Genomic DNA, 22,629 nt, shown 5'->3' on the forward strand with positions numbered 1-22,629 from the left:
TAGATAGATAGATAGATAGATAGATAGATAGATAGATAGATAGATAGATAGATAGATAGATAGATAGATAGATAGATAGATAGATAGATAGATAGATAGATAGATAGATAGATAGATAGATAGATAGATTCTGGAATACAGGATAATACCAGTCCAAACTCTTCTTTTTTTATTAATTTTTTCGATAAATGCATCCAAGCAATAGAGGCTTCATTTATGACGAGGGACTGAAAGCATACCCTCCATGCCTCAGTAAGAGGCTGGGAGGCTATTTTGAGAAAAAAAAATATTTTGCAGAAACACCTAATGGATCCTTCGTGTTTCTGGTCCAACGGGTGCTGCAAACAGGAGAATCCAGATTTTTTTTCAAAGAAACATTCGGTCCTTTTGATTTGTGGTTCGTGGACATGTATGACGCGCGGAATAGCTTTAGTCACACTGTGGTTTTTGCACATTTTCTTTTTGTGCCGTCCGATCGACCAGTAATGTGTGCGAATAAAATCAGCAGTTTGTTTTAGACACATCTCGTATAGACACATAAATGTATAGTATATTTCAATAGCTAGATTTGCTCGGTGAGGATTGCCTGTTCCTTTGCTCCACACACATTACCACATTACTAACAACAGAATCTTTATTGCCTTGATGATACCAATGCCACTTTTTAAGTTATTGTTCATTGATATTAATGACTTCAAATGCTCTCAACATATTCTCCTGGGCAAGTGTTGTCATGTAACGAAGTACAAATACTCCGTGACTGTGCATACTGTATCTGTACTTTACTTTGTTATTTATATTTCTGACAACTTTTACTCCTACTACATTACACCTTTACTCTGAAACATTTACCTGAACTATCTGTGTTACTCGTTACTACAAAATAAAAGTTGAGTTGTTGACTTAATTGTCGCTAGTTGTCTTTTAGCGGCACCGGCTGTTAGCCACTTAGCTGTTAGCTGCAGATTTCGGCTCTTAGTGGACTTAAAACACACCAGTGGCTCGTTGTTTACCGTGGCGCACACCGAGGCTCTGGTTCTGTTGTACACTTAAGCTAGCTGGTTTCAACTATCGGTTGTTTCAGCTAAGCGGTCGACCAATACTTTTACTTCTAAGTCCATTTTATATCAGAAAATTACTTTTGGTACTTACGTACAGTAAATGTCAGGTACTTAAAGACTTTTACTCAAGTAATATTCAGAAAAGATGACTTTAACTTCTACCAAAGTCATCTTCTGGTAAGATACTTCAAGTATCGCTTTCAAGCACTTTATAAAAGACTGCTCCTGGGTCATGTTCACATCCTTGCAATAGCAATAGGACTAGCCACTCCCCTTTCAAACTAATAACTAATATAAATAACTGTTATTTGTTTGCTGCTTTTCTTTAATGGTTACTAAGACACGACTTAGGTTTGCAAAGTCACTTCTATGTGAGCGCATACTTCTCTTCTGCAGATACAGCAGGCACTAACGCAGACACGATGTGACCTTTCACCCCCTAAACTTTCATTTTCTCTGACTTCACCCTTGCACCACCACCCCTTCTGGTTTTAACCTCCTCCTCCTCCTCCTCCTCCCAACCTCGCCAGATCGATTTGAACAAACACAGATGGTAAACAGAGATTCGATGACACGTGGGAGTGAAGTGCATGGCGCTGGCAGAGGGGGGCACCGCAGCAAGATGTGTATGTCCGTTTGTGTTTTGTGTGAGGCCCTCACGTTGATGCATGCATGAGTGTGTTGTGGGGCAGGGGCAGTAGAAGGAAGGTTGACCACAGATGCCTTAAATGTTTACCAAGGGACCCTAGGAGGCTTGGTCTGAGCCTCCCTCTTTTTTGATTGGTGCAGGCAGCCTTCCCGCTAGTCTGTGAGCCTGCAATTGGCCCAAGAAAAGAAGAGGAATGGGGGAGAAATGTGCACAAGCTGGAGAAGAAGTGTCAGTCTTGCCAGGGCTTTCACAGAGAGAGTGGGGGAGACTAATGTTGGGATTAACATGAGGCCACATGTTGGAGTAGAGGGGCTGTTTGGCTGTCTCTTTCTTTCAAGCACTTTGGCTACGCAATTTATTGACAAAATCCCAGGCTTGGTTTTTGTTTTGAGACGTTTTCATTTCAGATTTCAGAGCAGAAGATAGGGAGGTTAAGGTGGATGTGAAGACGCGTTTGGGTAAAATTTTGCAAATGCAAAGCATGATTGTAATTGCAAACGGATCGATTGTAAATGGCGCTTTTTATTCAGCCTGAAAGAGCCTATTCTGGGCTCTGCCATTAATTCTTGCAAACTTGGCCTTGTATGGCCTCTAGACGCAAGGAATGTACACACACACACACAGACGCACAGACTCACACACACACTAGACTATATAAACGGAAAGGTTTTTTGGTCGGTGCATAGTGGAAATGTGTTTGATTTAACACATTTACACTGTTGCATTATCAATAGACTCATTTAAAGAAATAGGAGTCCATGAGTTTTGCAAAGGAGGAGGAGTTTTTTTTTTGCTGTTGTTGCACTTTATATGGGCTTTATTTTAAAGCTGCATTAAGTCTAATCCCGAGTAAATGGAGGGCAGGCGTTGGCACCTTAATTAGGTGCAAGTGTTTCATATAGGCCTATGCTCTTACACAAACATTCAAATGAACTTTGCCCAGGCACCATGCCACTAAGTCTGGCAAGACTCTATCTAAGTTTGTTAGTTTTGAAAATGTGCCTAAGGTGGATACACTGTTGCTCAGTATAGTTGTCAGTCTGCATAAGTAAATATGGCGTCTTGGCTTCCAATTTCTTGGCCCAGTCTTCCTTTTCTCCCCCAGCTGAGTAGAATTCGATATGCTGCATATAGCAGTACTGTATGGCTTTAAGAAAGCTCTGTCCTCAGGCCACACCAGAACTGGTGGAAATAATGGCAGCATTGCCCTCAGAAACATAGCCTCCACTTTGGGGTTGTTGGCTGCCCAAAGAAGCTGTGGAGACGCAGCTGTAAATAGCCAAGGGTGCGGACAGAAAGTTGGGCCTATTTTTAGAGGTTAGACTTGACTGGTAGAACTTGTCTGCCGACAACAGCTTATTGACCAGGAAGAGTTTGTCAGCGTTTTTTTCCTTTATCACTGTGGAAGAAAACTCTACCTCTCTCAGGTGCAGACATCAACCACATGCTTGTTAGGGATTTAAGAAAGGGCTTTTATAGGGAAAATCAAGTCTTGTTCTCAGAAGCTGAGATTAGACGTGTGGAAAATGGGATTGTGTTGGTCTGCGGTACAAGAGTGCCTTTCAAGGTTATCATGTTGGCAGCTCAACCATATGATAAACAGACAATTATCTTAACTACTACTTGTTTAGCCTGCGGCGCACTGCCTCGATAATATTACTCATCAATCTTTGATGAGCACTCTGAAGAGTTTTAACCAGAAAGTAGTTTTGCGATTTCTTGCTTGAATGGTGTCAATACGACCATCAACAGATCTTTACCATGTTGACTTTGGCTGACAATCATTGATATTCGACGTGAAAACAAGGCATACATCAGGGAATTAAAAGTATTAACTGGAAATACGCGGAAATTAAAACCATAAAAATCCTGGGACTTCCAATCATGCATATTGCAGACAACATATCCTGGGCCTTGCTATGAAATTGATTTGGCATTTAAAATATTAAATCAGCTGTATTTCAGCTGATTTGGATATAAGCATCTAGTTGTCAATACAATTAGTGACCTCCCTCTTAAACGAGATTGTTTCAATTAGACAATTGAGTATTCCAGTGGCTCTATATTATATATACTTATTTTCCTCAAAAGTCTATGTGACCAAAACAAAGTTGAAAGGAGACCATAATTACATTCACAACACGACCTTAATGCATCACATCTGTTTACGCCTGCTGTCTACGAGAATCCAGAATTTCCAAGCCCTTGAAAAAAAAGTGACGTTTAAAATTTTCGGTCCGTCCTCGGTTAGTTTTAAAACTCTGCATAGGCCTTTGAAAATGGTTGGTTCTCTTCAGTCGTGACCTGCTGCAGTGTAGACCTCATCTCCTTTCCTGTTTGCGCTGGTATGTTCATGTGATCTTTTCGAGAGGTGTTTGTGTTGAGACAGACTGTGTCCAATACAGAGCAAAAATGCTCGTCTGGTTGGAGATTACTTTTGTTTTGAAACCAAATAAAAGCTGATTTATTACTTTAAAGCTGTTTGGATGGTTCTGCTGAAACCAAATGACAAACAAATGTTACCACATTTTATAATTGTGGAGCATAGGGGTTATGAATTTCACCCTGTTTTATTTATTTATTTGATCACTTGTTTTTTTTTGCCACTTTTATAGTCAATCTGAAGGGGAAGATATTAGAGAGGAAAGAGGGTGTTATGACACGTAATCAATAATGTCCTAAATTAGCTGAATATTCACTGTCATGTGTGTTTTACCTGTGAGCAGTCTAATCTGCTGATCTGATTCAACTTTGTGTTGTGTTTTTGCTCCGCGGTTCTCGTCTCACTCAGACTCGCAGTTGAAATTCTGTCAAATTTGTCTCCGCTCTGGTTGAAAGTCACGTACTGGAACTGGAGAGCAAGCTGAGGAGAATTTGTTTAAAGAGTTGAACGACCTCACTCCACTCTACCGTGTGATGTCATCCACTTCTGTCTCTTAACCTTTTACACAATAAGTTCTGGGATCGTGCGCAAATTATTTTCAGATTTATCAGGAACTGTAACTAAAATCTTAGAAGGTCATGGTTTTTGTGAATGATTTGAAGTTTCAATGAAGGCTCTACGTAAAGAAAGAAGATTTATTTTAGTTTTTTTATTAGAATTTTCAGGAACATTAATACAAATGTTTAATGTACATAAACAATAACAAAAAAAACGTGTCATAATTAAGCTGAAAGTCTAGATTTTAACTTTGTTAATGTATGTGGAACTAGTTAATGTACAAATACAGTAATAATAATAGTGATGAACAGCTATTTTGATGATAAAATATGGAAATGTAATTAAATAAACACACTTGATACATTTAACTTCCAACTGCCCCAGCAACAACCTGGGACAATAATTAATTTTGCCTTGTCTCGTGTTAGGTTTCACAGTCAACAGCTGAATATAAATGGCAGCCACAGTTGCCCTCATAGGGCAGAGAGAAAGAAAGGGAGGACAGGAGGAGGTAGAAAGTAAGGGAAGGAGGGTTTTTCACATGGTTATATCAACATGTGTCCAACTGATAATTATAAACAGTCTCCTCTGTCTCTGTGTCCAGCATCATGGCTGCCTCTTCTCCCCCCTGTAATCTCCTGCTCCTTCTCCTGATCTCGTCCCTGGGTGGGCTCGTCACGCCAGGTTCTGCATTTCTGCCGGACTGGAGCCGCTGGACATCATCAGGTGGGTTACCGTCATGTGCGTTTTACCTGTGAGCAGTCTAATCTGCTGATCTGGTTGTGTTTTTTACTGCTTTGTGTGAGGAGAAATAAGCAAAAAAAAAAAAAAATGTCAGGAAAATCATTCTTCTCACAGGTTATCAGTCTCTGTCCATGCATCTCATCAAACATTAACAAATGTGATTCAGGGTTTTAAGAGCAAAATGCTGTTGACATTTGTTATCGCGTCATGTGTCAGACATCATTGCAGAATGCTTTGTTTGCTCAGATACATGTGGAAGGTACACTGTTGAGCAAATGTCGCACTTTCCCGGTTTGGCTTGTCAAACAGGCTGGTGGTCAATAGAGCCAGTGTAAATATACGGCTGGGACTTCTCTATCAAAGTCCAGGGACGGGACAATGCGGGGCTGTTCAGCCCAGCTAATCCACTTGTCACTGAGCCATTCAAAAAAATAATTTGGTAAAAGAATGTCATGACTGTGAAGTGGGGGGGGAAGATAAACATCCCCCTCTTAAAATCTCTGACGCAAAAGGTGGCCGAGATAGGAATTTTCAAAATGAATTCTCCGTGGTTAATGCTCCGCAAAAACCGTCCCAAGAATTCCGATGAATTGGCATCTTCCGCTAATGGCTGAAGCAACTGTGAACACAGCTATGAGCAGGATGTGATCGCGTAGAGCCGCGCAGCTCTACTGTTTATCTGATGTTTACCTTTGCTAGAAGAGATTTAGGGAAAGTCTCACAGCCAAGCTACTGGTCTCCACATCATTTTGGACAATTTTTGTCCATATGTGCAATATGAGACGTTCTTGTTGCCTTTCTTTCTGATTGACGCTCAGGCTGGACAACTCATTGTTTTCAAATCCAAATCACAGTTTGAAACATTGCAATTAGCAGATTACTTTAATAGCCCATGCACATTTAAAAACAATATCTCATACATTTAGAGTAGTTCATATTTTAACAGTGTTGTTCGGAAATGCTTCGTCACACTTTTATTAAAGGTGCATTATGTAATAAATCTAAAGCAACTGGCCATAAAATCCTCCTTATATGTCACAGAGACTCAGGAATAATGTTCATATAACAAACTGAACTCACCAACAACAACAGTTCAGCCAAAATATTTGCATTAAAAATATATATTTTGCAGACTGCAAATCATGTTTATGTTTTGAAATCATGTTTTGGCATGTGGCGCCACCTATCGCCGTCTACCAATCATTGCACTCAGTAGAGTCTCAGCTGCCGAGCAACCACAGGTTGCCAGTTACATCAGAAAAAGAAACCTAAAAGACCTCGGTATTTTGAATTCGAATGTAGTAGTTACATATGGCACCTTTAAATCTATTATACATTTAGATTTTTAACATTTTTAAACCTTTATTGAACCAGGTAAAAAATAATAAACATTGAGCTCAAAAATCTCTTTTCCAAGGTTTACCTGGCCAAGAGTTCAGCAGCACACGTCATCATAAATATTAGATATACTGTAGGAGACGAGTTGGAAACAATAATTTTTTGATTTTATTTCAATTAAAATATTAAAAATCGCTATCACAGTGTCATCTTTTCCCACAAAATCGATCAGCAAAAATAGAAAAGACTCCTATTTCCCTGAAGCTCTATGTTGGCTCGTGTGAAGAAAGCATTAATGTTACCTGGTGAAACATGGAGGGGTAAACATAACTGAGTGATATGATATCATGTGGATACATGTAAGCTATGTACGTGCACATCCACTCAGCAAATTAATTTTAAAAAAAAATCTCATGTACTGTAGAAAATACATTTTCCTACGTAAGTGGTTGCTGGTCACATCTTGTTCATATTTCTATAAAAAAAATGACTATGACTCATTAAATGGCATTTAAATGCTCAGAAAAAATATCAGATTTAACATTCACAGCCCATTTGATGTACCTGCCATTTAATAATGTGCACTGTAGTTTCGGGTTGGTTTTTATTTTACACCAAAATTCATGCAGAAAATAATGACTGTAATTGGTTTTAGTCCAATTATTTGTCATTGTCTTGGGAAGTGAGTTAGTTAAAACATCGCCACAGATTTATGATAAATCATAAGGTCCACCATATGAAGGATAAAAAGGTGATTCATCGCTAATTACGTTTTCTATTGTCATGCTGTTTGACGTTGTGTCTGCTCACAAACCGTGGCAAACGTCTTTATCTCTGTGGGTTTACATTTATTTATTTATTTATTTTTTTTGATAAGCTCCCAGACAAACCGGCGATAATCAGTTGAGGGCGAGCCATGAAAACATTCTGTCTGACTTTACTGGTCTGCCTCTGCCTCACCCGAATAGTCTCGAGCGACGATTCTGCAGCGCTGCTTTTCCTCAACAACCATTAAAACATCTGTAAACACACACGGCAGCCACTGATAGGGTGAGCAAACATACACAGCTTGTGCCTTTCTCGACTTCTAACCGCTGCGCTACCTCTGATCCTGACGGCTGTTTTCTCCGTTAGCGTCTATATTTGACATTTTGTTTTGTTGCAGAGTCCTTTGTTGTGTCTGCGCGCAAACCCTCAACGTTGTGCTTTCGGGGGGTTGTGTAACAACCATTTTAGAGCCTACCTGGAAATGAGTTGGTTATACTGTTTTTATGTCGACTGTCAGGCAAAGCCACACAACAGGCCAAGAAGGTGTTTGGAGAGGCTCCCATGTATTTAAAGGTCTACCAGAGACATTATAGTCGGTGATTATAGTTAGTGGTAGTCTCGATCTGGACTCACACACCCACACAGAGAGAGAGTCTGGTTTCCATGACTCCAGAGGACATTACATTGACTTCCATTCATTTCCTGGAGATTTACTCTATCCTTAACCATAACTACTACTGGCCTAACCCTAATCCTAACCTCATTCTAACCATACATACAACATGTCCTCACTTTAAAATGTAATAATTCACATTATGGGGATTTGCTTTTTGTCCTCATAAGGAGAATAAGTCCCCACAATGTGACTGTGTAAACAGATGTAGGTCCCCACACGCTCATATCCTTTTCCTTCCCTTCCCCTGCGTCTGCTTCTTCATCTCTGAAGGACTCACTCCTTCAGCCCAAAGATTGATCCTGTTGCATGGAGCCGTGTTCCTCGGCCACAAAGGTGGTAACCAGTGGTAACCGCGCAGAGGTTTCGGTCAGCCTGGCTCGTACACACACTCTACAGTTACATCTGCTTCAAAGACGAGCTGTGGGTGTGTTTGCTCTGAGCAGCAGGTTTGGGGCCCTGTGTGGGATGTGATGTCCTCAAGTAAAATGTAAAGTTGGAACCTTTAAAAGGCTCCGCTCTGTGACGCAAGAAGAATAGCTTTAAAGGGGGCGGTCCAGAAACCAATGTTCAGGGTGTATAATGTTCGAATGTTAATAAATGAATAGCCGTTGCATTTGCAGTCACACTAATTGCAGAAGTTTCGAGATATCCGAGAGATCAAATAATTTTCAGCATTTTATCTTTTTCTGTGAGTTCAATAATGTTTTTCCCAAGTTATAATGACTTAGTGACATATACATAGATAGAGACGGAATTATCAGTGAAATGCTTTGATTGTTGTTGCGTGTTTAAAACAAGCTCGGACAGGCCTGCTATTGGTCATTGGTATAAGTATGTAAGGGTGCTTTCACACCTACAGCATTTGGTGCGCGCCAAACGCGTTTGGTCCCTTGGTTCGGTTTGTTTGCGTAGGTGTGAATGTAATCTCGGTACTTTGGTGTGCACCAAAACAACCGGTGGACTGCTATATCTGCCCTACTTTTGGTACAGTTCCTCTGGTGGAAAGCAACCAAACCAAATGGGACGAAACATAGTTTAATTAATTATGTGTATGAGATGAGATACGGGATTACCCCTAATTTCCACCGGGCGCGCTAGCGCCGAGGAACGTCATCGGTGCGTTTTTGCGCCGTCTCTGCCCAGCGTCAATCCCCACCGGGCGCTCATGGCAGTGCTACTTTGCGAGCCTGCCATATTCAGCAAGCCAGCGATCAGCTCCGGTGACTGTGGCGCTTACGTTCCGCGGTGGTGAAGGCGCCCGGTGGAATTCAGGGGTTAGTCTGGTTCCGGTGCCAATGGTCTTCGCCGTCTGTTTTGGTTTGTTTAGAACTGAGAATCGGTACTGGTCTGGTACTATTGTCAAAATCACTGGGATCTGATATAAGCTAAAAATGTAAATGTCCGATTCAATCCAAAAAGCATATATGTTGCATGCACAGCTATTTATTTCTTGTTTTGGGGAGAATAATATTTATTCAGGCCCTGGTGTACTGAATTATATAATTATATAAATATACTGCACGTCAGGTTCCTGTAGTATCTCACTCGGTACATTTCTGGACGCAGGAGGAATAGAACGTAATCCTACAAAAGAAGAAGAGAACCATGCTACAGCTCCCTCGGACACGTTTGGTGTCTCAGCCGATTCCTGGGTTGCCAGGTCAAGGCTTATATATCCTTGGGCGACTACTTCTTCGGTTGCTGAAAGTTTTTTTCTGTTTGGAAGTAAAGTATACTAGGGTCTTAAAACACAGTTGGAGAATTATTGAAATGACCACTTCATAAATGGTCTAAAATGACTGTATGGGACTATTATCGATACCCAGGTGTTGCTTCTTGACAATTTGCCGAGTGCTGTTTTTAAAAAATTGTAGGGGATTGAAGATGACTCTCCTTGAACCTCTAGCTGAGAAATGATTATAATTATAGCAATATTATCTCTCTATAGCACTTTTGGCTGACATAATGTGGAAAAATGTTCTTCAACCAATAACAGTCATTTTAACTCGTATATGAAACAACTTACCTTGAGGCCCCATCGTCAGTGGCTAAATTTAACATGTTCCTTTGTCCCATGTGCAAACATCTGACACCCAGGCTGAAGTTTGGACGTCGGCCAAGTGGAATAAGCCACAACATAAAAGGGAAACGCAGGGAAAGGTGCACACAAGGCGTAGGTGTCCACGCTTGAACCATCAGACATCCCTGTCATCTATATTTACTCTCTCTTCAGCCTAATAGGACATAACTAAAGCAGTGCCGTGGGCTGTAATGGCATTAGAGGAGATTAACATCATTAGTTCAGGCTAATAAATCGCTGGTACAAGAATAAGACCACTGGGTCAACTGTGTGGTTTAAACGCGCCAGATTGTGTCTGTGAGACTTCAAAGCTCTGAACACTGAGGGGGAATCATGAGGATCAGATGGAGAACTCGTCATCCTGTGCTCTCTTTAGCGAAGCCGGGTCCTGTTGTGTGCAAAAAGGAAAGGCACGACATATTCAAGAAGCTGGACAATGGCACTTTGATATTCTCTGTCGGTTTTTGTTTGGAAGGTGGAAGTTCAGTGTGTGTGTGTGTGTGTGCGTGGGGGGGGGGGGGGGGGGGGTGTGTTAGTGTGTGTCTGTGAACCTGCATGTGCATGTTGGTTGTTATTTATATCACCTGTTTGCATTCTTTTGACTGTATCTTGTTGCGGTCGCTCAACTATCCCCCCCGATCCACCCCCCCCCCCGCTCTTCTGGCTCACTCAAATTCCACATGTCCTCCTGACTCAACATTTAACCCGCGCCACTGAACTGCAGTTTTGCGGCCAAACTGAATGTGATCGTAATGATAACAATAAACGTTATTTGTGTAGCTCTTTTCTTCACAAATGTTTCAAAGTGCTTCACAGACCAAATCGAGCCTTATCAAATATTACAAGGAGTAAAAAGGAAAGTTCACACAACGAGGAAGCACTAGGCAACAGTTTTTATCTTTTATGTACAGTATGTTGAAACATCGGAGCCGTGTTTGACTGTTGAATTTTCCAGACTTTGTCCCTCACCTCCTACTCTTGATCGTTATTTTCTTAACCTCATCATCCAAGAGAATTTCCCCCTGGAAAACAAATGCCGTCTGCTGCACATGCATGATCAACTCTGTATGTTGTTGACTGTGTGTTGCAAAAAAAAAACTTTTTACTCACAGTGTGTCCTGCCAGTTTCTCCATCTGGTTGATAGGAACACACACACACACACACACACACACACACACACACAGGTTTCCATGACTTCAGAGGACATTGCATTGACTTACATTCATTTTCTGGAGACTTTCGCTAACCTTAACCATAATTACTACTGTCTGAACGCTAACCTTAGCCTAACCTTAAAATCTTCACCTTAAAATGTAGTAATTTACGTTATGAGGGCTTGACTTTTGTCCCCATAAGGAAGACAAGTCCCCATATATGTGGTGAAGTAGCTAACTATGCTAAATATATGGCTAGCAATGCTAAATATACGGCTGAATATGCCGCTAACAATGCTAAATATACCGCTAATGATGCTAAATATACTGCTAATGATGCTAAATATGCCGCTAACTATGCTAAATATGTCGCTAACAACGCTGAATACGCCACTAACAATGCTAAATGTACTGCTAACAATGCTTAATACGCTGCTAACGATGCTATATATGTTGCTAACAATGCTAAATATGCCACTAACAATGCTAAATATGTCAGAGTCTTTAAATCTTGATTTATGTGTATGCGTTTATTCGAACGTGATAAAATAGCAACGTTAAAATGTACAGGCAAGCAAATGTAGCAAAAATGTAATGTGAGCAAAAGTTCTTTTTGCGATGTGTTTGAAAGGGTTTCGGACGAAGTGAGGAACTTTTAATGCCTTGCCTCACCTTTTTTATGTTCTTTCAGTCAAAGAGTTTGACAGTCAAATCAAAGTTACATGAGTAAGAAATCATCAAAAAGTCAATCCACTAGTTCTTCTTATGTCAAAAATACTTGTTCTACATTATTTCAATTTAATTTTAATGATATTCCTCTAAGATTGTGTTTTCCCTGTCTCATTTGAAACAGCCCCTGGATTTTTAACTCTGTACATGATTTCAAAAGTTGTTGCAATCAACCATGATCCTTGAACTTTAGTTCTTTTGATTTGATGAAGAATGTACAAATCCTGTGTCCCTTTTTCTTCACAGTATGTAAAATATCGAAGTAATGGGAAACTAACTGTGTATAGAGCTTTGGATGTCACGTGACTCGGCCCCTATGTGAACCGCCTTCGATGATGCAAAAATGGACTGTCCATGGAGATCGGGCGATATATCGTAAAAAACCTGACGTAGTGAATCTGATCCTTATAATGCCCCGGCGTGCTTTTTTACGAGTTTGGAAACCAGCGGGAGAGGACATTATTTGGGACCTTGCTGTATCCTGACATCTTCTACTCCCTGATTAACTTCCCTTCATCTCGCTCCAGAAAGTCACTGAAAGTTTATAAGAGTCTGGAGGGAAACCAAATGGACGCAATTTGGCTTTGTGACAAACGTTCAGCATTGTGGAGTCCACCACGAAATCCGTTGCTTGTGGATTTCAATCGCGCGATTTTTCTTCTGCTCTCCGTGAGCACGTTTCACAGCAGTGATTGACCTCCGCCGTCTCTCTGGATCTGTGGAGACCTGGTAAATCTGGTAGATCTGGTTTTTAAACCTTCTCTTTCAGATTCAGAAGACGCTCGCGTACCACTGGTGGAGCATGTGCCACAGTTTTAGATACATGGTGCTAGTTGGAAATGAACATGGCGTAACACACGATCTCTGTGGTGGATCACATTTTTTATTTCATTCGTACCTTTTTTCATTTTGTGCGGCGACCCTTTGGCTTCCCGATATCGAGTAATTGCGTTCACGCAGTCAGTCCAGAGCTTCGTCTGAGCTATATTTGTCAGGTTACTGGGGTTAACCGGTTCTCTTGTTCAGCAGTAGAGTGTGTGTGTGTGTGTGTGTGCGTGTGTGTGGGTGTGTGTGTGTGCGTGTGTGTTCTCTTCAAGTACAGGGCAATCAAATCAATTACGTGCTAATAAAACAAAGGACACGAACGCACAACGCCCTACACACGTGCTGTTTGTGCGTCCGCCTGCATCGCTCACTGCACATTCAAAGAAACCTCTAATTTTGGAATTTGCAAGCGATATTTTATGGTTATTTTCAGGGGGTGTACTGTAAAATATTTGATAATTTAACATTTTTATCAGTAATATTTTACCTTTGCACGTTACTGTGGAAGGTCACTGGACACCTCGCTGATGGATAATCATATCGCCAAAGCAATTTCTCCACACGTTCTTTGACTCTTGCCATTTTCTCTCTCTCTCATTATCACTTCACGTATATTACTTATATTCGCAAATGAGCCGGAAAAGGTGGTAATTCACGGCTTACTGGCCGAGTGAGAGTAAAGCTTTTAACAAGACGATAACTGGTGAATCCTGTTTGCACCTTTGCTCACCGCCGCTTTAAGAGCTGTTTGCCAGCTGACGTGAGGACTGGAGCGAAAGAGTGCTTTATTTAGGCTTTTCAATGATCGCGAGCCTTAATGGCTCGGGCTGAAATGCAGGTACGTAAGTGGTTTCCTCGCTCCTCTGTATGGATTGATGAACACATGACATGGAGGGAAGAGCTGTTTATCAGGCTTAACTGCACACACGCATACGTCTTATGAGGTCCTGCAGACGATCAGCATGGACGGCGAGGTTGAGCCCACGTGCAAAAAATCTGGTTTTGGGTTCCAGCCGAAGGCGTCAAAACTGTTCAATCATTTAACGGCAGCTGGCATGTACAGGCAGGATGTAGCTTCTCATGACTGAAACTCTGTGATGTGTTTCTAGAAACTTGCAAGTAAGGCCCCACAACAAAATTACCAGCCTATGCACGATCAGCATTTAGCTGTCAAGACGTTGCCCCTCAGCACGTAAAGTGAGCCGTGTTATAACTTGAACAATTTCTTCTAGGTGCTGGGGGAGTTACAGCAGGAGGTGAACTAAGGTTTTCATTTTACAGCAAACGTATGGATTGGGCCAAATTAGATCAGATGTGCGGAAAAAAAGTGTGAAAAAAAAATGAAGGCGCTGGAGTTGAAAAACGTGCGTTTCTCCAGGTGCTTCACCTTTGACACACTTCATGTTCAGCTGCTATCCAGACTGTTTCAAAAATGTTGCACCTTCTGAGCTGAATTTACAAAAATGCTGCCTGTGCGCTTTCCCCCCCCCCCCCACCTCAACATTCACACAAAGTGTCTTTATAATGTAAATAATTACGCGAGCAACAGTTTAGAGTATTGAAGAATGAATTAATGATCTTGAGAATCTCAGAACAAAACTGTCTTTTTACTTTTCTGTGTAACCTGCCCTTGCTGCACGTTTCTAAGCCTTCCTTTGATTCCAGTATCTGCAGAAAACTCTTTGATGGTGGCAGCTGGAATTTGTTGGCATGGGGCAGGAGGGGCGAGTTGAAATAGCAAAGCTCTGGGAACCATGACAGTGTGCAGAAGATGAGGGGGGGGGGGGGAGGGTGGAGAAAGGGAGAGAGAGAGAGAGGCAAAACGTCATAGAAAGGCAATAAATGATGAGGTTACCGTGGCGTCAGATAGAGAGTAAGCAAAGTGATCAAAGTAATGGAGTACAGTCTGTGTGAATCAATGAGTGTTTTTGTGAGTTCTCGATTTGGATGCATGTTTGTGTGGATGCTCTTTCTTTAATCATAAAAAAAAAACACCACACACATGGAGATAATTCTCCCGTGTTCAGTGGAAATGTTTACGTTCTGGTTCTTTGTGATATATATGTTCTGCGGCACACCGAGAAGAGCTTGGGGAGCTGCAATCAATATCTTCAGCCGCTAATTTATGGCTGCACCAAACCCAGTGGCAGGGAATTGGTTATGAGGAGTGACACCCGGTGCCGAAAGAGGAGGTAGAAAAAAAAACCGCTGAGTCAGGGCCTCGGGGTGGGGCAGAGTACAGATTGTATGAAATGCGTGTGATCTTGTAGGAAAGCGTAGAGGCGGGAATTAAATGTCACTTCGCTCACTGCAGAATGCAAGTTAATTCTGTTCTGCTGCCAGCAGAGAGTATTACTGCTGTTGCTCACTGCTATTAGGCCTTTTATCAGGGGTTTTTGTGGTTTTTCTTTTCTCTGGAGACAGCAGGCAGCTGTTCCTGAAACGTGTCTTTGGTATGTTTAAAGAAAAAAAATATATATAATATATGCTGACACATTTGTCTGTGGAATACAAATATGTCATTGTATTCTGCAAAACTTGATTTTCAAGAAAGTAAAATAAACATTGTTTGATCCCATTATAATAAAAAATTATATATGACTTCACGACTAACAAGGTGAAGCAATGGTTTTGCATGTAATCCTGCTCCTGGTTTGTGTGTTTGTGTTAAGGTTGTGTTAAATTTGGTGTGTGCAAATATAAAGAATAGATATTCTAGCCGAACAATATTTTCTTACCCCATTGTCAGATTATTTTTTCTTAAAACAAGAAAAAAGTTGATCCAGTTAAGAATATTTGACTCCTTGCAGTGCATTATTCTCCGGGGGTTTCCCCTTTTTTGTTTGTCCTTGTATTCATTGAGCTCCGCGTTGTTCGTGTGTGTGGGTCCCAGTGGAGCTGCTCCTATAACCTTAAGCCAGTATATGTGGTTACCGTCTTCTTTGATCATCCTCTTTTGATCAAAACAAGAGCACGCAACCGAATGGACTGGGAAGTATTGTGTTGCAGGGATCTTGGATCCACGCAGACTCAAAATGGAGGTGTGCTCGTTTGTCGGCATAGGGACCGTGGCCTGTATAGGGACTTATCCTTTACAATTCTTTGTCATTTCCTTTCAGCTCCTCTGGAGCCTCATTTCACTGGGTGTGTATCAAGGGACCAGGAGACGTTTCGTTGTTGGTGGAGTCCGGGCGCCTTCCACAACCTGTCCTCTCCTGGAGCACTCCGAGTCTTCTACCTGAAGAAAGAGTGAGTGTGGTCACCACGACGGGATAATATTTTCACCTGAAAATGAACAAGTACAAGCTGGATTCTGTAAATACGGGGTACAACAAATAGGTTTACAGTTCTTGGCCTATACATTTTAGAAATCACCTTTTCTGCTGGAGACACCACAGTCAACCTTTGAGCTGGCCATGCTACACACAATTACACAGTTGATGATTTCCAGGTTAAAAGATCCATTAGGTTTTCATCACTGAACACTGTAACGAGAGCAAAAAAAAAGAAGAACACTTTAGATTAGGGAACACATATTCACCATTAACTAGGTGCTTACTAGCATGCATATAAGTCGCATACTAGCCCTTTATTAGTAAATATTAATGTATGTAATGCATGTATTAACACCTTATGTAGGAAAAACTTAATTCATGTCATAATAGGGGTAGAATAAGGTTATGTAGAATAAGGTGTTAATACGGGCTTAATGATTGCTAATAAAGGGCTAGTATGCGATTTATATATCGTTAGCCTAATAGCATAGTTGCCCAAGTCATATTTGAACATTTTCGGAAAACAAGAAAAAAACAATTTTTTAGCAAACACATTTGTAAAGTTGGGCAGATATCACAATTACCAAAAAAAATGACTTAGGCAATTATGCTATTTGGCTAACGGTATGTTAGCAAGAACCTAGTTAATATGTAGGTGAATATGTGTTCCCTAAAGAGTTACCAAAAAAAAACATGTGACTGCTTATGAGCCACAGAATAATTGCTGATTTACCCTATACATATATATATATATATATATATATATGGTTATATAGGTATAGGTATATGTATATTTATATATATATATATGTATATGTATATGAATATATATATATATATTTTTTTTATATATATTTGTATATGTATATATATATATATGTACATGTTTGTGTGTGTATATATATATATATATATAGATGTTGCTTTTCATTAACTCCAAGTTGCTTTACATTAAAAGCACAAGAATGAATTACATACGAGTGTGCATTATTGTTTGCATGTGCAGCACTTGCATGTATGCATTTTCAAGTTCTATTGAATATGCTTCACCCCTCATGACAATAATGTATGTCTTTTTCATCTATCTCACTGCCTAACCCCCCCACCCCCCTCCCCCGACCCCACCACCACCACCTTTAGGTCTGCAAACAGAGAGTGGAAAGAGTGTCCACATTATGTCCACTCGAATAGAGAGTGCTTCTTCCATGCAAACTACACATCCATTTGGGTCACCTACTGCATGCAGCTGCGCAGCCAAAACGTCACATTCTATAATGAAGACGACTGTTTTGCTGTGGAAAATATAGGTAAGTCACCGATATTTGTGCATTTATGCTCAACTGGGGGTACATTTAACAGTGTGAAGCATGTGCTACTGTAATATAATACATTACCTGGACAGGTTTCCCGGGAAATGGGTGTCTGATGCTGCAAATCAACAAATGTCACATAAAGATGGACAGTGTTTACACACACACTGGTGTCGGTGTCAGTGTTTATCTAAGCAGACGGTTGTGATGGATGCCGTATTATCAAGAGGCAATGGCATAATGTTTGTTGATGTCTCTTTCTCTCTGTTTCCAGTTGAGTATCGGCATGTTTTTGTAGATAACATGTGGATGTTGTGTCCTTTTAACCACATGCACAGTCCACATGTCTTACAAATGATGTCCCATGAATAACATGTCAACAACTGCTGGCAGCATCTCCAGCAAGTTTTGCTGTAATAATAATACCTTTATTTGTATAGCACCTTTTAAAAACAACTGTTTCAAAAGTGATTTTACATAAAATACATACACATATATATACAGTATATATATTTACAGTATAAATAAAACTAATATTAAATTGATTTACGCTTGCTTGCAAAGAAAGAGAAATTAGATAATCAACAATCAAATACAATTATAAAAAGAGATTAAAAAGGCCTGTCTATAAAAATTATATTAGATTATTAGAATTAGAAAAGTTATCAAATCTGATAACGATTTTGGAAAGGTGTCCATAAGTCAGGAAAAAAGACAAAAAGGCATTTTTTACGTTAAGTTGTATATGTCATTTGCTTTTGAGTGGAACAAAAATCTATACATTTGTACATGTTAAAATAGAATAGTTCATATAACAAATGCATTAACTCACTCATACAGAGACCATAGATCACTTAAGAAACTATAAAAGCACTCGGAGAGCGCAGACCTCCGCCAAGGTAGCTTAGCCCCCACCCCACGGATCATGCCCAAAGTTTAATCGCTTGTTCCTGGTCCCATTGTGGAGATTTCCTGGAAATGTTATCCAAATCTGTCCGTAACTTTTCGAGTTATGTTGCTAACAGACAGACAAACAGACAAACAAACTCCGGCGAAAACATATACCTCCTTGGCGGAGGTCAATAACAAACACATAAAAATAGCAAGGAAACACCAGAGACATGGTTCACTGAATATTATTACGTTATTAGTTTTAAACCATCTATTGCAAACTGATTTTTGAGTCTTGTAATGGTTGGTACATGGGTGTGATACCATGCTAATGCATAAACACCTACTGTAGATGTTCCTAAATGCATTGGCATAAACATATAATGTACAATCAAAGCCACTAATGAAGTTACCATGTTGAGTGGTATTAATAGCTTGTTTTTGTTTTGCTTTGAACCTTTGGCCTTTTCCTTCACAGTACGCCCTGACCCCCCAGTGTCTCTCAACTGGACTCTCCTGAACATGAGTCCTTCTGGTGTGAGTTATGATGTCATGGTCAAATGGGAGCCCCCGCCCTCTGCAGATGTCGCCGTTGGCTGGATGCGCGTCGAGTACGAAATCCAGTACCGGGAGATAAATGGAACAAACTGGGAAGCAGTGAGTTCAGTGTTCTCTCTCTCTCTCTTTCTCTTTCATATTTGCTCTTATGTTCTCTCACTCTTGTGCACACTGGGTTACATGTGCTGACACATGTAAACAAACACCTTTGGAATCCAACCAGATGCCTGTGCACACCCACACACACACACACGCACACACACATAAATTCAAACACTGCTGCACCCTTGTAAAAGTAAATTGTAGGTAGGTCACAGTGGCACAGTGTTGTGTTTCCTTTCCCCTCCCCCCCTGAGGTCCTGTGTCTAAAATGCATGTTGCTGCTTTGTGGGCAAGGCAATGGACGCCAGAGCAAAGCCCTCTGGGAAGACACAGCCTCTCTGAAGGAAGTGAAGGGGAGGGATCTGTAGGTCAGAGGCCATGGGACCTTGTACAGACCCATATTCATAACCGTGTGGCTGGCCGTCTGACAAAAGCAGCCTTGAAACTGTTTTGGAGCCTAATGTATTCAAAATGACTGCACATTTTTGCCTTTGGAAATGTCACAGTTACAGGCGCCAAATATTCACTTTTGTTGCTTAAAGCTGCAGTGCTTTATTAGCAAGTGTCTGTTACATTTAAACCGTGGTCAAATGAGTTCGCACAGTGCTGATGAAGCCTATCGGCCCCACACAACTCAACAGTATCATGGTGTTTGGATGTTATGTCACCTGAGTTCTCCGGTTTCCTCCCACAGTCCAAAAACATGCAGATTAAATGGGGATTAGGAAAACTCTAAATCAGGGGTCTCAACCTCTAATTATATATAAGCTTGTCTAGTGTTTTAATTACAATTGTCTATGCGTATATGTAGACATGTAGATTTCATGCCATTAATGCCGTTACCGGCGCTACGGGCGTTAACGGCATGAACGAAAGGCGCGTTTTTCATGACGACTGTCTGGAAAAAGTCGCGCATGACGTCATATTTACGTGACTCCCAATTGTTAAATGAGTTTCTGAAGTAACGCAGTTTTTTGTGCTGCAGGACCGGAGTCCAGCCACCGTTTACCAGTTACCTCTTTTAGCGCAGTTAGCACGCCTACAATCGAACTGGAGCTGTCTGTTTACCTTTAAAAAACGTTAAAAACAGAGGCACATATACGAAATACACGGGTACGCTGGTTATTTGTAGCGCTGTTCTTTTTCGTTTAACAAACAGACCGCTCCAGTTCGACCTTAGGCACGCTAACGGCGCTAAAGGAGCTAACGGAGCTAACTGGTAAACGATGCCTGTTACTTTAGAGACTCATTTTAACAATCAGGAGTCACGTAAACATGCCGTCACACGCGACCTTTTCCGGTCAGTCATCATGGAAACGTTAACATTAATGGCGTTAACTGCAAAATTAACTAATTTTGCATCATAGCCTTGTTTTTTTTGTTGTGAACTACATATCACAACAAACTACTTTGAAATGATGTGCAATGTCATCCTAAATATTTGTAATTGCAACAGCATGATGGATTATCAAGTTGTAATTTTAATTTCTAATCAGTTTTTTGCACTTGACCCAGCCCCTCCTGACCAGACTAGAAGTTCACTGGCCCTCAGGTCATTTTGAATTTGAGGCCCCTGCTCTAAATAGGTGCGAGTGTGAGAGTGGACTGTTGTTTGTCTCTATGTGTGTACCCCACCTTTCACCCTGTGTCAGCTGGGATAGGCAGCAGCCTCGACCCTCATGTGGAGGATAAAGCGGTAGAAGATGAATGAATGAGACAAAAGCATTTTCTAAGGAATTACAATTAAATTAAACAGCTTTTTCTGAAGAAAAAAAAACATGTTGTGTTTTTGTTTGACCCTCATCTCTGTCTGTGCACTTGTGTTTATCAGTTGGAGATACAGCCACACAATCAGCAGACAATCTTTGGCCTGCTCAGTGAAAAAGAGTATGAGGTGCACATCCGCTGCAGGATGCTGGGTTTCTCGAAATTCGGAGAGTTCAGCGACTCCATCTTCGTCCAAGTCGACGAGGTTCCAAGCAGAGGTAAAACATCACGACGAAACACAGGTCGAAATATCAAGATCATATGGTCAGATATAATAAATACGGTGTTTTTGATGAGATGTGCGTGTGTTGTACTGTTTTTAGAGACCACTTACCCGCTCGCGATCGTCGTTGTGTTCGGGATTGTGGGCATCGTCGTTCTCATCATGCTCATCGTTCTCTCGCAGCAGCACAGGTTAGGAGCACTTTGACTCTAAACTTTCTATAATATTTGCATCGTCAGTGCTGTTCAAAGACGGTGTCAAAAATCGAGATATTGGCTAAATCGTGCTGAAGACGATTGACGCTTCATTGTGTTCTCAGATTCATGATGATCCTGTTGCCACCAGTGCCTGCACCGAAAATTAAAGGCATCGATTCGGAGATGTTGAAGGTACTTTTATGTTTTTTTGGTATCTGTACAAGCATAATAAATCCCAGTAAAACAGGGTTCTAAAAATGTCATTCATTTGAAAAACGATCTTCCACAGAAACAAATATTACATTTTTAGCTGTAAAATGTTTTTCTTTTTTTTATAAAAAACAAATGTCAACTTGTGTTTTTTCTAACGAATAAATTAAGCCTTTAAAAAAAACAAAAAACACATAATAATGTCTTGTGATTCATCTGCATTAAGAGAAAATTGCTCCCATTAGAATTCACAGCAGTCAACACGTGGAGCTGTGGGCTTGTTTATCTGGCAAAGCGGTTGAATAAAGTATTGTGTAACCCACTTTTGATCACATTTCTATTTCAATTTTTGATTAAAAACAGACGTTTGTTGGACGTCCACGTGGTGAGGCACATCAGGCCACATCATCACACCAAACATTCACTTGTGCTGCTTTTAAGCGACAAGGAAGGGATGACGCTGAAGGATAATAAGACGAGGGTTCTGTTATTGCCAGATGATGGAGGATGCATTAACAGGCAGCCTGTTTGCTCTTTATTATCCAGCGTGACCCTTTAGAGCTCAGAAATAGAAACACTTATGGGAATAAATAAAATGAAAAATGCTGCTCGTTCATAATCAGAGAGTCTATTCAGATTTGTTGCCGATACTGAAAACTATTTCTATCACATATCTCTGTGAAAAATAAGGGAAAAAAATTATTGTTATTATTCCAAGAACTTCTGCTTTGTGGTTTTCCCGCACTTATTAATGACAAACTTGTGTGCACACACAGAACGGGAAGCTGGACGAGCTGAATTTGATCCTGAGCGGTGGAGGTATGGGTGGCCTGTCCACTTACGCCCCTGGTTTCTACCAAGACGAGCCATGGGTGGAGTTCATAGAGGTGGATGCTGAGGACGCAGACGGCGGGGAGAAAGAGGACCACCAGGGCTCGGACACGCAGAGACTTCTTGGTCTGCCTCAGCCTGCGAGCCATGGATGTTCCAACACTATTAGGTACTGCACAGATTTTATCACAATTAATCGCACATTTTTATCGATTCTAATTTGTCCCATTATTTTTTTACTCCTTTTAATGCTCTTGCTTTAACCAATCAATCAACCAATCAATCTTTATTTATATAGC

General features: G+C 40.8%; 1 protein-coding gene across 3 annotated transcripts in view; it reads left to right on the forward strand.

Moving 5' to 3' along the window:
* Positions 1 to 22,629, forward strand: part of ghra (growth hormone receptor a) — a 32,495-nt gene that overhangs the window by 5,602 nt on the left and 4,264 nt on the right. For 2 of the 3 annotated variants that reach the window (XM_083905398.1, XM_083905399.1), the window contains exons 2-9: positions 5,256 to 5,377; positions 16,086 to 16,215; positions 17,382 to 17,548; positions 18,921 to 19,099; positions 20,934 to 21,087; positions 21,193 to 21,283; positions 21,412 to 21,481; positions 22,276 to 22,499. In XM_083905398.1, the coding sequence (XP_083761524.1) occupies positions 5,256 to 5,377; positions 16,086 to 16,215; positions 17,382 to 17,548; positions 18,921 to 19,099; positions 20,934 to 21,087; positions 21,193 to 21,283; positions 21,412 to 21,481; positions 22,276 to 22,499 (1,137 nt within the window). Of the gene's footprint in view, positions 1 to 5,141; positions 5,170 to 5,255; positions 5,378 to 16,085; positions 16,216 to 17,381; positions 17,549 to 18,920; positions 19,100 to 20,933; positions 21,088 to 21,192; positions 21,284 to 21,411; positions 21,482 to 22,275; positions 22,500 to 22,629 lie in introns of those variants that run through there. The other variant, XM_083905400.1, reaches the window with a different exon arrangement.

The sequence above is a fragment of the Microchirus variegatus genome, assembly GCF_963457635.1.
Source record: "Microchirus variegatus genome assembly, chromosome: 18".
Taxonomy (NCBI): domain Eukaryota; kingdom Metazoa; phylum Chordata; class Actinopteri; order Pleuronectiformes; family Soleidae; genus Microchirus; species Microchirus variegatus.